General features: G+C 43.3%; 1 protein-coding gene across 1 annotated transcript in view; it reads left to right on the plus strand.

Moving 5' to 3' along the window:
- TEKTL1 (tektin like 1) overlaps positions 1-15959 on the plus strand; it is a 248290-nt gene extending 232331 nt beyond the window's left edge. The window contains exon 8 of the mRNA XM_078641461.1: positions 15624-15959. Coding sequence (XP_078497587.1) covers positions 15624-15824 — 201 coding nt within the window. The 3' untranslated portion in view covers positions 15825-15959. The remainder of the gene's footprint in view (positions 1-15623) is intronic.
- Positions 15960-16349: the final 390 nt, after the last annotated feature.

Consider the following 16349-nt stretch of genomic DNA (forward strand, 5'->3'; position numbering starts at 1 on the left):
ATAAACGTATACGCAGTATCTGAAGAAGATGGACCGCAGTGATCTAAAGAAATACAACCGAATGGTTTATTAGAAATGTGCAGCTGAGTTTGTGGTGGCCGCACAACAGTAGAAGGTTTAATCTGCTGACAAATGTCGCAAGAAAGCACATAATCACGGATTTGTTTATACAACCCACATCACCAGTAACGTTGCTGTAAGATAGAAACAGTCGCCGAAACGCCTGCATGCATGCCTTCGTGTGCGGCTGTTATCAATGAAAGTCTGCGGTTCGCGTTGGGGATCAACCTGTCACCAACGTAATTTATTCTCACATAGGAAACTTTATCGGGACTTAACTGATAAGAGTATTTAGAAGGGCAAGCTTTTGGGTAATTACCTACCTTCTCTGTAGCTGCTATCGCTGCTAAAATGGCGTCACCAATCTTACTCCTGGATCTTGTAATTGCTGCAACTGTGTATATGGCCACTGCTGTTATAGCTGCTTTGTCAGCCAAACTGTTGCCAACAGCGTCTACTCCTACGCGCTGGTGACAAAGAGTATGAATTACTTGTGTGAGAGGCAGACGTTCTTTAAGATCTGCGACTCGAACCCAAAGCATTTTATGCTTGATTGTGCTCCCTTTGGAATCACGATAGTAATTCTGAATCCAAAAGTATACGTTGTAGTTGAAGGACTGAACACAGTAGTAAGAGTCACTTAAAATCAAAGTTGTCACATGTGGATCATCAAACTCCACTGCAAGCACCAGGCCACGTAGCTCTGCCAACTGGGGGGTACAGTCCCCTAATGCCTGCGAGCGCACAACATTGGACTTGAATTCAGTTAGTCTGTCAGTCAGTCAAAAGTCTTTATTTCGGTTTTACAGTACCATAAAAGAAAGAAGGACATAGATCTTGCATGGCAATAATCAGAATAAAATGCACTGTAGATTAAAATACTTCCTATACAGACTTTTGATAATTTAAAAAAAGATAAAAGTTAGGATATGTAATTAGCATATTCCAATATTTAAAAGATGTGTCCTAACATCAAAATTAAGATAGTGAGTAATCCAAATATTTACAATCCAAAGTGCTAGTGCGATATACACGCCCATCTGTTCAGATCATTTGGGTTTCAATTCATTTACTTCCTTCAAGTCGATAGGGCCCTCCTTCTAATGGACCATGATTTACCCAGGAATTTTGCTGTTGCACAAGCAAAGAATGGTCTCGCGTCTGACTTCAGAATACATAGGGCTTCTTTATGACTATGTGTCCCTAAGTATCTACATACAGGGGTAAGCCAGTTCCTTCTGGGTCTGGTGTAGGCAGGGCAAGCAAACAATACAAGGCCTATTGTTTCTTTAGGGCAAGGGCAAGAAGGACAGCCCTTGGTCTGTGATATATTTGTCCTCCAGGTATTAGTGAAGGCATTGATAGGAAGGCAACCGTGTCTAAATTGAATGTACAATTTCCTATCTTCTGGCACTTTTATTAAATCAAGGAAGCTATCTAGCCGTCTGCTAGATTCAATATAAAAAAAGGTCAGTTAAGCAGCCATGTTGTGTATTCATAAATTTCTTCTGTTCTACCCAAGCCCAAAACTGTGATTTTAGTGTGTCCCTAGAGTATGTGGGAGGGTGACCAATTTTATGTTTTTTGTCCAGGGCATAAACTTCATTAAAAGCAGCTGCGTAGGACATCAGTTCTGGAGTTGTAACTAATCTGTGCCAAACAAGAAAAGGGCGTAAGCTCACCAGATCATTAATAGACTTGACACCCATATCGAGTTTTAAGGGAAGGAGGGGGGTGCTCTGTGGGAGTGATAACAGACTTCTAAGAAACTTATTTTCTATTATCGAAAGGATGTTAACGTTTATAGAGCCCCACAGTTCGGCTCCATTGAGTACACTGCATACAACCTTACAGCTATACAGCTTCAGTGCAGGGGCTACAGGCCTAGTGTACGAGAGACATTGTTCCCGTCGCAGGGCCCCAGTTAGCTGGGAAAATTTCAAGGATGCCATCTCTAGATGTTTCTTCTATACCATACCCTCAGATAACTTGATTCCCAGATAATCAAAGGAGCTCACTTGTTCGAGCGGGACATTATCAAGAACAAAGTTACCCTTAAAGGATGTGTGAGGATTTAGCATCATCAACTTAGTTTTAGTTGTGTTGATGACCAAACCCCTATCGTCACAAAATTTCTAAAAGCAATTTAAAAGCTTCTGTAAGCCCATGGGGGTTTTAGACACTAAGAGAGTGTCATCTACAAACAACAAAGTAGCTATTTTATGATTAGGCAGCAATGGGGCATCGGCCGGGGTAGAGCATAAGAGGTCAGCCACCTGATTTACATATAGGGAGGAGAGGGTGGCGGCCAGGACACGCCCTTGGCGTACCCCCCACCTGATTTTAAATGGCTCAGTGTTTTGGCCCTGGTTTCCTCACCTTAGACAGGCAAAGTTATTCTCGTGTAACCTAATGAGCGGCTCTAAAAGTTCCAGAGGCATACCCATGTCCCGAAGGACCTGCCAAAGCAGGTCCCTGGGAACTAGGTCGAAAGCTGTCAATAAAGGCAAGATATAAACTGCCTTTGCCCAACACAACTACCTTCCAATACAGCAAGCTCAGGCGAAACGCCTGATCGGTCGTGCCTGTCTTCTGCCGAAAGGCCGCCTGGAGTGGAGAAAGGATGTCGGACTTGAATTCATCATTCACCATGGTAACGGCCACTATAGCGCAGGCTGCTGAATAAGAATGTTTAGATTCCGTCGCCGGTTGCGCTGAACCGCGAGTGTAAATGATACAATGGTAATCCTCAAGCGGGCGCATAGACAGAGGAGCAGGATGAACAAATTCATACTGTAAGAACTCCTGAGTTTGCGAAGAGGAGTCAAAGATAAATGTCCACATGGGAACTTCTCAGACTGCTTCAAATCACGGCGCCGCCACTCCATGAGTGTGGGGTCTATCTACTCGAACCATCAGACTCTCAGTTGCTCCACCAGGGAGTTTTGACCTTTGTGCCACTATCCTGGCCATATCTTTGGAAACTCTTCCTTTTTGTGAGCTATCAACCTAGCTCCATAGCTAGTAACACCCACAGTGACCAGTCTTCTACTTTCTGGGTCCTCCATTTCCACGTACGGATGAAGCTTTATTTCCCACCTGAAAATTGAATAGCTATAATCTGGGCTAACTACATCCACAAGAGATTTTCATTCACGAGAAGTGGAGTACCTTACATCAGATTATTTAAACAACGCCCACTTCTGTAGTTCCTGAACGTGGATTACAGCTGACCCCACTACGTCACTGTCCTACCCTGTCGCCTACAAGCAGCACCTGGCATCCTGTTTTGTCCTCCCACGAATCATTAAAAATACAGACTAGATACCACCTCTGCAATGATAACAACCTGTGGCACTCCTGATGAAGGCACCTTCAGTGCTGAAACGCGCGTCGAGAACCTATTCCACACAGCCACTTTGTACTAGTCCTTGTTTTTATAATTGTCTTTAGTATCATAAACTTTGTATTCGAGAATGTTCAGACCAAACTGTTTACTAAAATTATCATTATTCACCATGCATGTATGATATTGAGTATGCAACAGATTGTGTATCTGACAACTTTTCTAAATGCATCCTTTTTTTAATAAAAATATGAATAAAATGAAATTCTATATGTTTTAGCAAACGTAATCTTCTTTACACTGAGTTCATAATCATCACTTCTTTTTTAATGTACAATATGTTAATGTAATGTGTATTGATTGAACTGCCTAGGTATCCTTTTTTGCAATTGTTGTCAAAGATAAATGTGACATCTGGTGATGTCAGCGAAGTAGCCCATTGTGTCCAAAGCGGATGTAAAGCTTTTGAATTTGGTACACTGGCTTTCATCATTGCCTCAAGCGCAGGATACGGTGTAACAACCAATATGCGTTTTCCATGCGCCAGTGCGCGTTCCTTTAGGATCGCCATCTGGACCGCTGTCAAGACTTTTTCAACTGTTGAAAATCGCATTTCAGCCGAAGTATACACATGTGATTTGTAAGCTATAGGTACTGTGTCTCCTTCATTATATGTTAAGTATGTAAAACTAACTGCGCCTGGCACAATTATTATCACCAGGTTTGTGTGGCTGTCACTTGTTAACAAGTATTTAGATTCAAGAAGATCAGACTGCAACACTGCAGTATAGCTCAATGTTCCGGAAGTCAGCAGGCTTTTGTAAAGGTTGGTTGTACCAAGGCATATAGTGGCATGATACGCTAAGCATATTCGGGAATGTAAGTTCGACCGAAGCTCAAGAATCCCAGCAAAGATTGTAATTTTTTCAGGGTTGTTGGAGAATGCAAACGTGCGCATTTCTCTAAGAAGTGAGGAACCAGGCCTGTACCTTCATTGTTGAGCTCAGAAACAACACTGTGTACTCTGCAATGTGCGAATTTGCAAAGTTAAATTTGTAACCGTAGTCCGCAAATAAAACTATGATGCGGTCCACGCGACAGAGATGCGGCCATGATCGTCATCCGTGAGATAAATATCATCCACGTACGAGTACGCATCAGGGTCCATGTCGTCTAACAAAGAGGCGGCACGTATGGCAAAAACGCCCGGGCTGTTCTTGTAGCCCATGGCCAATCTTTTGAATTGTTTTTGTTTGCCGCCGGAAGTAAAGGCTGTCCATTGACTACTTATTGAGGACAGGTTATGACTAAAAAAGCCATTGGAAATGTCGAGCGTGGTTTTAAACCTTTTTCTCACAAGACTGTCTATAAGGGCAGACTAATGGGTGTTTTGTACTGCTCATGTTCGACATTGACAGTTCAAATGTCGCTAATCCAAACCTATGCAGTACGACCCATCGGGTTTGGTTACAGTAAAAAGAGGATTATTCATCGGTGACACACATGTCTCAATCACTCCTTGATACTCTAATTGTTCTAGAATTTCAGAAACTGGAGCCTTTGCCTCCCGCCGGAGGGGATATTGGGGTTGTGGCTGTGGCATAGACCGCAAGGGTATCTCAAGTGGGGGCGAAAGGTTATCCCACCCAACTTGAGTACGGTATAAGGCCAGTGCAAGCACCAGAGCCCACTGTTCCAGAAAATTCTTTGTTTGCTCTTTGGGCACAGTATGTCGTAAAACTAGGGAGGATTACCTCCTCCCCCATCAGAGCGGCCAAAATGAAAGGCGGGGGCCAATCTGCCTCAGCTAACAAGATGTCATATGAAGAAGTCAGATTCTCCCAAAACATCCCTTAAACAACACGTTGTATATCATATTCAAATTATAAATACTATGTCATATAGTCTGTCAGGGGGAGCCACTCGGGTGTCAGTAGTTTCAACTGTGATGAATGTGTAATTTGCTGTCGCCTTCAGAAATGGACGCCCATGTTAGGTACCAAAGTTGAGTTCTCAAATTTGAGTTCTCACCGTCCGTGGCATCTCGCTGTTAAAGCAGCAACTTTCTTTTTCTGAAACAAAGGGCGTTGACGAGGAAAATCATCCTGCTTGCCTTTACCATCAGTCTGACGAGGTTGCTCGCGTCCTAGTGGGGCACCTCGACCTCTGGCGCGATCCTGGCGATCTCCTCCACCGGCTTGTGAGCCTGATGTTTCCTCTGAAGAACGAGGGGAACGCTGATCAGAGACCTGAAATCTATAAAGAGTCCTAATTCTTGCGCAGTCGGGCAAATCATAAGTGTGCTCAGTAGTTTCCAGTGCTGGTGACGCAGCACGCGACCCTTGTTTCTGTTGTTGCTTCCCTTACTTTTTTTTTCCAATTCCTTTTTGGAAAAACAGGAGGGTGGTCTTTATTAGACTGCGCCGTCTGAATTTGCGGTTGTGCTGCTGTTTTAGCAAAAGGCTTAAAACCCAAACTATTGCGGTCAATGGTTTTATATGCCTCTGCAAAAATTTTTGGTAACTCACGGGGTTTTGCGGCATCCGGGACAAGGCGCAAAGCATTAGACAACTGAAAGTTAACTGCATCTCACTTTACATTCACAAGGATGATATCAGCAAATATGTGAAACACTCCGACAAGCCTCATTCCCAACTCAACTGCCGCCTCCGGACCGTGCTCATCTTGAACACGCTTGATCACGGAGGGCAGGACAGTCATAGAAGGTGTGCCGAAGCACTTTGCATACACAGCTGCCAATACCTTACCCCAATTTTCACAATCGGTTACCTCTGGTATTAAGTCTTTCTGCAAACTAATAGTGAGTATCCTGGGTTTTTCCACAGGTGTAATATTAGGAAATACTGCTTCCAGCTGGTCAAATTTCTCAGCAAGCCAATAAGGAAAATCATCCTTATTCTGGGGACGCTTGCCCTTAACCAAATTAACCATAATGGGACTAAACGACATCCCGACAGGTCCAGCCGGTTGCGCCGCAACCCCAGGTGCCCCCACCTTGAGATTGCGGGAAACGTATTGGACTAAAGCACGATGCACCCCTACTAAGGAGGTATGCAAAACATGCAATTTCTCCACCGCGACATTTAGATAACGTGGATGCGGTGTGTACCCGACCAAAACTGACCAAGTGGCCCCTGCGATCGATAAAGGGCCTAAACGGACTGGAGTCACGGTGTGGAGGAGGGCGCCATGAAACCAAATACTATGCTGCCATGCCGAAATTACAACTTCAAGTGTTGTATATGGCCGATATGCTACAGGTATCGCTGTGGGAGTATATGAATGGAATAAGTTCTCATCTTCATCACAGCCTCAAAGGTAACCCAAGAGTAGAAAATTTCAAATTGGAACTCTGCGTTGGCACCAACCACAAAAATAAGCACCATACCTGCGTCAGGCACTCCATATTGTGTGAAATGACGATGGAGCGCCGCACGACTATGCGATGCAATTTCGATTGCCATAACGACTTAGAAAGGAAAACTACTTATATGTGAGGTAGCACAAACAGGGTTAACAATTCAATCTAATATTGTGAACCTTTTTAAAATCTCAAGCTTGAATGAACCTATAACTAATTTATATAGGTAGGTTGAGCCGTCACAACTGTTTTCAGGAAACAGGAGTGAGGGTATTGTGGACAAGTATAAGCACTACTAAAGTGTCTCGAAAATAAGACCAAACGTTAGGTGCGCCATGTTCCAGGGACTGAGCTCATGCACAGAACTATGCGCAGGAAACCAGGACCTCAGTGTATTGTGGTGTACCAAAAAACCCACCTCAGTGCCCAGAACCCCGATCCGACTAGCATTAGTGTCTTATTCGTTCTCCGTGCTACAGCGGAGCTACCAATGATTAGTCAACCTAGAACATGCAACTTAGGAAACTCTCAGGAATAGTGGGAATCAAGAACACTCTTTCATTCTAACTCTCATACCAGTCCACAACGTGAGTAATCAGAGACACGTTTTAGTTTAAAATGTTTTATTTTAACTAACGTGCTCTAATATGCAGTACTTTCACCAATACTAACAAACAGAAGCATAAGAATAATACGATTAGCATTGTGACAATTCCATAAAACACGAAAGGGGAAATCATATTATAAATGACAGTGGAAACAGGATTAGAGTGCCGTTACCACCCTCCCCGTGCTCGGAGCTAGTTTTAATTATTAATAGAAGAAGACCTCTAGGCTTTGATGGGGGACCCCATACCTCCAGGATCAGATGGAATGAATCACATTCCATGACAAGAACAGCTCCTCAATGTTGGAAAGATTGTCTCCAAGTGCCTCCTCATGCATGCAATGCAATATTAAAAGCACCTGAGTTTGAGTTTGAGCAGCTGCGTTTTCTGTTATGTCTAATGTGCGTGGGACTGATCAACGTGAATTAACAGCATACATTGTTATTCGACCTTGGACGCACTTTGCACACTGAGGGCACAGAGCGCGCCAGATTTGTGAAAAACAGACAGTTTTCATGTGAAAGCGCGCAAGCAGGTTATTTACGAGAGCCATATAGTGTCATGTGCAAAAGCGGCAAAATGCGTTTAAGCATATGCCTTGATAGAGCGCGCAGGTCACCTGACTATAATTTTACCATATACGTATTGGGACCATAAAAAATTCAGTTTACCATATTTATTGATGGGGTAACCTTACACTCTACTATCAGTAACCCTGTTCCTTCCTACTGTATTTTCTAATGTACCCGACTTACCATTCCACTGCTGCGGGTACCTAATGACCACGATGGATCAGGGAGCTAGCTGTAAAAGAAAGGCAGACACCAAAATACTCTATTTACTCCATTTGCACTCATATAATAACCACAAACTCGGGAAGTTTTAAAAACCTTTATCTAAAATTCGTCAGTTTCATTAAACATAAGGTTTACAGCCAATAAACTGTCAATAACTAAAATTATAAAGAGCACGTATCCATATAGGAAATAAATCAGGCTAACCATTTAGAATTCTAAAGGAAGGTAAGAACAGGGAACATGCTAATAAGAAATGTTCAGGGGTTTAGACTAGTCATGGAGTGACTAAAGGACGGGGAGAGATAAGGAACATGCTAGAATGTACCCCTTCTAAAGTGGACACCGTATGAGAATTTAGTCAGTCTATGGAGACTCGAAAAATAACATGTAACTATAGGAAGGGTAAAAGGGGAACACGCTAATATTTCAGAGCAGTCACTTCATTTAGCTAAAGGAAGGTAAAGAAAAAGGAACATCTATATTTCATAAGCTGTATGCAGGAACGTACTTAAAGGATAGGGAAAAAATTGGAACATGCTATTATAACAACTATAATGTATGACCTTTTCATTTGTCGGTGCAAAGAAAGCATGGAAAATCAATATGCAAGAGTACGTCTTTATTAAAGCAAAGAAAAGAATGAAGGATGCAGAATAGATTTCCCAGCACTATATTTACCGTGAACGGTGTGGAGACCAACCCTGGCCACGGGTCAGTTAAGGACAGGAGAAACCCCAAGGAAGGACAGTCGCCAGTAGGCCAGCAGGTGCAGAATGGACACCCCAGGACAGGAAAGGTAAACCAGATTAGGATCAGGACAGGACCATCAAGGAAAGGACCAGCACCCGCAGTTCGGTAGCAACGCCTGCGCTACACCCTCTCTGCAGCTAACAGTCAGAACCCTGATTGGGTTATCGAATTCTCCAGCAAAGTGCTCCGCCAGCACTTAAGGTTCTTAAAACCCCCGCTTGGGTCTGTGGAAATTACGGACAGAGTGCTCCTCAGCTCTCTGTATCAGTCACCTATTGAGTGCGTTGGGTCAGTGACAGGTCAGCTATTCGGACAAGTCGGACGAATTCTCTAGCTAAACCTAGGCTAGTTATACTGTTTTCCGGTCAGTGTACCACCCCCCAAATGTTGCAAGTGTAAGAATCCCCAATTTCGATTGGTCCTCAAGTAGGACAGGTCAACACACCAACCAGGATAAACTTCTACAAGTCGCAATTTGCATCTTTTGGGACCGCCTATTGAATTTGGGGTTCCCATGACATATTTTACAAAATACAATGGAGACTACAAAGATTATATACAATTGTGTCAATTGTAGTACAGTTCAGCTTCGTCCTGCTGGGTCGCAGGTCATTTCTCATGAGCATCTTGACTGTGGCTGCCAGCTGGCTGATTTCCACTGGTACAAGGTTTTCTTCCCTCTGCCAGGATGACATGCGCAGTAGGGACTTCTAAGATGGGGTTTTGAATCCCTCCAGGCCCAAGGGTTACGATACATGAAAAGTAAAGAAAAAACAATTTACAACATAGAAATAAATGAATACACTGTATACCAGGAATCCCTATATGACTCCCCTTACTTTATACTAACTATAGCATTAAGATTAGTGCAAGACGAACAGAAATGCAGAAAGCGGCAGTGCAAGCTTCAGCATGTGAGAACACAAAGCGGCCATCTTAAGTCGAGTGCGCAAGCGCAAAGATTCCCACCAGAACTGCGAGTTCGTCACGTCACGTGATTGTGACCAACGCATGCGCAGAAGAAAACCCCGCCAAGCAGCGGCCATTTTAGTGGCAAGCGTATTAAGGTTAATAAACACATAGGCAAGCATCACTAGGATACCCAAAATGTCAGAATAAATGGGAAATTAGTAAGACAAACATGTTGGTTACATTTTATTAATGTTATTCGAGGTTCTTGAATACAAGCAAGACGCTTTACGTGCGAATTCTTGCTCCATCAGTCTCACTTATGTTAACATAGCAATGTCTGCAGTTGATCATCCTGTATCCTCACTACAAGCAGGGGTGGTTCTGCTTTATGGCAGCCTTTAATTCCTGGGTCTGACACCAAGGGCCAGTGGCGCCACCCATAGGCCAGTCATGTCACTCCACTTTCCGGCTGATGAAGTGCGATTGTATGGTGCACCGCCTAACTCTCCTTCTGCCCTCATTATGCCAGCTGCAGGGGGCAAACTGGTGCCAGATTGCAAGAATTTCATCTATTTTTGGGGGCTTCCCCAGATGGATGCATCATTCCCTTTTGCTCTCTATGTAGGTGCCATGTTGCCTACGTGCCCAGGAAGCACTCATGCTATTCTCTCTACTTTCATTTTTTGGCGCTAATTACTTGCTCAGTCAAAGTTTTACTCGCCCCCTTAGTTCTTCCTTGCCATCAGTGTCCCTTAGTAGGGTAGTGACCCAACAGATGGCCCTGGATTCCGTGTACATTGGGGTAGGCACCACCAGAAGCATGGCCGCTCAGGCCAGTCATGGCCATTCCCTCTCATCTTAATAAAATAATTTAGGAACTTTCATAACTTAATAGTAGTTTAACATGACTGACCTGACATATATCATCAATCTTGTAGCATTTTCATATCATCACAATTCCCCAATACTCTGAAAAGATCAATGGCTCAAGTAGTATTAAATAGCCTCAAGAATATCTTAACCCTTTGTAATATATCATAAGTCAGTAAACCAGGGAGGCAGCCATCTTAAGTTGGGTGTGATTTTGATGATGTGGCAGTTTATAGTCGTGTTGAACTTTTAATTTTTAATTCATCTGAGTTTTGAGTGCATTACTTTAATACACATATTCTTTACAAACCTTTATAATATGTATGTATAATTTTTAAGAATCTGAATATTCAAACAGTAGAAATATGACATATTAATTGAAAATGTCCTTAAGACCAATAATATAGAATCTAAAAATAAAACACATCATAATAAATGTAATTAAACCGTGCAGATAGCAAAAGTGCAACTGAATTTGTAAATGATGAATACCTAAGAACAATATTGATATGGAAGCATAAATGTATAAGTATAATGTGTAAGTGTAGTTGAGAGGATACTTAGGTGGTTAAACATAGTAACATAGTGAGAATGCATACATGAAATATGCTACCTATTATACATTAAACAACTCGCTACCCTCTCAATTCCTATGTGAGACACTTTGCTTTGCAGATATGAATAATTGAATATATGAGGTGTCTTGTCTGTAATGGGCAAGCTCAAGTCCAGTTGATCAGGGTCATCCCATTGCTCATTACACCCTCTTTATAATTCACCCCTATCTCTGAAGCTTTGGTGGCTGCCCAATTTAAGCACAATATGCCATTGTGCTCCCCAGCAGGTGCCACCCTCACCTTTGTAGTTCAAATAGAGAGGAACTGGCAATATTAATTACAAGACTCATTAGAAGATGTATCATGGAACAGGTTTTCCCTTCCAAAATTATACATACTATCATCCTGCAGCTTCTGAAAAAGGCTGTAACAGTTCCTAAACTCTCTAACAAATATTGACCCATGGCTAACCTCCCTCTGTTGGAATAATTAATAGAACTTACTGTAGCCAGCCATCTCTTACGTGATTTGCAACATAGTCATTTGCTCCAATCAGGCTTCAGGCACACGAATCATGGGATGGAAACCCCCCTTCTTGATGTATCCAAGCAATGCTCCTTAAGCAGCAACACAGGATCCCATTCATTGCTATGTTTAATGGATCCATTTACTGTCAGATCTTTGGAGTCAGGCTATTTAGCTTGGTACATTCAACTCTGTATTATTATCTAATTTCTGTAGAGTTCTGTGTCCAAGGTTTGCCATTCAACTCTGCCCTAGTCTACTTCCTGTGGAGTCCCACAAGACCTGCAGTTCAACTCTGCCGTACACTTTACTTTCTGCAGACTTCCACAAGGACAGCTGTTCAGCTCTACAATAGTCCTGTGGAGTCCCGCCGTTCAACTCTGCCCTAGACTTTACTTACTGTAGACACCCAAAAGCTCCCGCCATTCAACCCTATCCTAGTCTTTACTTCCTGTAGACTCCCACGAGCACTGCAGTTCATCTCTTCAATAGTCTCTACTTCCTGTTCAGTCCCACCATTCATCCTTGCCCTACACTCTACTTTTTGTGGAGTTCTACAAGCCCCGCCGTTCAACTGTAAATATTTCTCTGTAGAGTCCTGCATGGCTCGCCAATTTCCCTGCCTCTTTTTAATATTCATCTCCAATTCCTCTTTTCCAACATTGAGACATAGAAAGTTTATTATGATTTATGTGCCCACGACACCCATCTCTCAATATGCTTGGCAGGTCTAGTGTTGGCCAGCTTTAGCTCACCAGCTGGTTTGCCTCGAACAAGAATGGATGACGTTTAGGTCAACCCCAACAAAACCAAAGCATGAACCAGCTGTGGCTGCTGTTTCTCAGCTCTGACTGAGATATCCTTTATGTTTCCTCCCTTCTTATGTTTTTAACTCATGGAATCTAGGTGTTCTCATTGACTTTTTTCTTAAAATACTACCACAGATCAAGGCAGTTTACAAAGCGGTATTTTCCAGTTTGCTCTGAATAAGTCAATTGTTCACTTTTTCCTGGCAACCGATCAGCATATGGTTATAAAAGCCCTTGTAAACACTGGGAGTCACTAGGCAAGTGCCCAAATGCCAATCTAGCCCAGTACCTCCTTAAAAAAGTCAAAATAAACTTGCCAATGTGAGCAATCCACATCTCCTATCTGGGGCTCCAGCACTCAACTTTCCCAACTCTTAGGCCTTATGCTTCCAAAATGGAACCTACAGGCACATACACACATACATATCACGTGCTGGCTGACGTCACACACAATCCATGCAGGATAAGGGTGAGTTAATTACACAGCCACAGAATCACATAGATGGGGCCGGAAGGCCCGACTAAAGGTAATAAGGCCTGTTCACATTACTGATTCTACTGAACACTACACCAAACGGGTATGTTGCCACCACCACTCTCCGATCTCTTAACTCCAGGTAAGGGAAGTAGCCCTCCATCTTTATCAGGGTAGTGCTTGGCCCGCCCCTCCAAGTCTACGCAAACAGCATTACCATGAGACAAGCCAAGGTCGTGGTGCACATGCATGATCATGTTTGACCGTGACCAAACATCAGTAGCAGGGGTCCAGATATTGATGCACTTGTCCATCACCATGAAGGGGACCTTTCCTTTCCATCTTAACAGCTCCTGACCCCTTCTTCAGTGCCATCAGCAGCTCCTAAAGCCTCTACTTTTGTTTAGTTATTGTCTGGTCAGGTTGGTAAGCCCTAGTATGTGAATAATATTGTGTTGTGGCTTATATTCAAGGTCCTTTTGTTCCACCTATCCTCCCGCAAGAGTATTTAGTCCTATTAGTAAGGTGGTAAAGCTCTTCAGAATGACCATCCACTTTTATTTTGAGCTCGTCCACCTTGTTTTCTAAGGTTACAACATTCCAGCTCAGTTCATGGATGCAGATATCAGGTGCATACATCTTATTTTATCTCTGTTGGAGGTAGTTCAGTGAGATTGCTGGTGGTTTTGTCAGGTATGCACTTCTTTCAGGCGACACTTGGTTGATGCTCTTTATATTTCCTGACAGTTTTGGCTGTCATCCTATGGAGAGGCATGGCCTCCGTCCAAGTCTCCTGTATCTTGAGAGGTACTACATCTTGTGTCCATGTCATCTGTTGATCCAGCTGCCTCTGGTGTGGGAGGCTGTTTGTAAATCTGGCAGCCGGTGAACCTCCTTGTACACCCCTCAATGCTTCTTAAAGGTTAATTCTTCCCTGGGTTTAGTGACTTTTCCTGCCTCTACAGCTAAATGTGGACTAAGGAGGTCTTGGTCATACTCACCTCATTATTCGGTGTCATCAGAATGCCCCACCAGTGATCACCTCCTCTCTGACCTGGACTGCTGCTCTTTGCAGGATTCCACAACTAGACTGCTGCAGCCCGTCACAGCTCCACTTTGGCAGACCAACTCTTTCGACTAATCTGCCCGCTGATCTGAGGTGATAATGTTCTCAGGTCCCTACCAAGCTTATCCAAATTACAACTGCTATTTCAGCAGCATCACACACACAAATGAGTTCAGCCCACTCCTCCTGCACTCAATTGCAGGCACTAACTCGGAATGTCCGCTGTGTACTAGACCTACTGGCATTTCCCACTGGTAAACCCTAAAATATTTGTGATTATTGGGTGCTATTTTCAAGCAGAAATGGAGGAGAAGAACTTGAGCACCGACAAACTATGTCTACTCTAGTCCCTTTCTAGGCCAAACCCGCATCTCAGTACTTTTTTTTCAGCATTAGGATCGCAATGGTTGGTTTACAGCATTATGGATGAATTCCTGATAGAGATGGGCATGGCTAGAGAGATGATCTCTGGCAGTAAGAGCCAGAGATTTAATAATTCAAGTGCTGAAAGGGTTCAATGAATCACAGGATGGGCTGGTGGACTTAAGTATTAGAATATAATTCTATGTTAGGGTTGGAGATTATTTAAACTGAGTGAGGAGTGTATGATAGACAGGGTTGTGTGGAGCAATGGGCGAGTGGTGTGGATTGGAAGTTTTAAAGGATGAATAAGAAGTAAAGCACGTGGTGGTGACGCAAGAGTTTGATAAGGTGTTACAAGAGGGGACTAAAGAATTGACGTTATTGACTAGCCATGGTGAATAGAATTTAAAGAAAAAATGAGATGTTTGTAGTAGGCTGATGGGAAGACACCCATACTTCCTCTGTATTCTTGTGGGTGATCTGTAATCTGGATTTCAAATTTAATTGAGGTTATTATGTTTTGAAGATGTTATGTTTTGAGGAATGGGTGACCAGGAATGGGACTCGCTAGGAAATATTTGCTTGGGGGTTCATGTGGGTAGAGGGCAAAGCAGTGGGCGTTTTTGAACGTATGAGGTGGAGTCAAGGAATTGGGGAAGCCCTGTGTAGATTGCATCTAGTTATGCAGAGATAGTCAGTTGTGTTTTTTTGTCGGGTGACCAGGGCCTTGATCTTGTATGCCAGTTTGTGGTTCAGTTTATGATCATGTGTGATTGGGCAATGTCTGATTCTGAGGGGTCAAAGGACAGAGGGCAGTGAGGAAGCTTGTCTGATATGAAGATGAGATCATGGGGGTTTCCATGGAGTGAGAAATCGTGTAAAATTTGCCTCAGAGTAGTTGGTCTTGCTAGTTTAAGTTTGGGGTCACCATGGGTTTTTACAGGGTCAATCAAAAGTTGGCATCATGGTCCTTGAAGAAGGAGCTTATGGCTTTAGGATACAAGATAGGAAATGTCCTAATATATTCTTGTTTTATTTGCAATTAGATGCCTTAAGTTGACAGTTCTATGACAGCCTCTTTCTCTCTCTTTACAACACCCCAGGGCTGCAAAGTTATAGAGAATGCCATGAACACGACCAGAGATGACATTAGCCTCCTCCACATCTCCCGAATCCACCTAGAAGACAACCTTCGGGACAAGAAGATGGCCTACCGTACAGACACGAGTGCACTCAACCTCCGCCGCAGGCGTGCCTCTCACCGCTGGACAATGGATGAGGGCAAGCAGCTTATCCCAGACTAAGGCTATGTGTGGAGAACGGGCAGGGTTTTCAACTCGCCCCCCAGTGTGATGGGTCTACCAGGGCAGGTTTGTGGTCAAAAAGACATATGTTAAATGAAAGATTCTAAGTAGAAATAAAGTACTGAACCAAAGTCACACCCGGCAGGTGCCAGATCATTGTATCCAGTGGGCAGTGAATTAATTAACAAAGAGTAATATAGTGTTCATGTTAATGTTGCCCAATGTGAGGGTTTTCATATCCCAGCAGGCACCCAATCGGAGTACAGGACATGCCCTGTACTCGGGTATAGTTTGTAGAAGGTAAATAAAGATAAACCTTCTACATGAGTTACTACAACATGTGCTGTGTGTCTTTTAATGGGTGTCTGTAAATGGTTTGGGTTTTAACACATATCGACTAGCTATAGTCTGATGCCCACGCTTGAAGATAAAGGCTTAGCCATCAGCTTCCAAGACATTGTCCCATCGCAAATGGGCACACATGAAGATGAGAGCTCAGTGACACAGTCTCATGACAGCTGACCT

Source organism: Lissotriton helveticus, chromosome 5_1, assembly GCF_964261635.1.
Source record: "Lissotriton helveticus chromosome 5_1, aLisHel1.1, whole genome shotgun sequence".
NCBI lineage: Eukaryota > Metazoa > Chordata > Amphibia > Caudata > Salamandridae > Lissotriton > Lissotriton helveticus.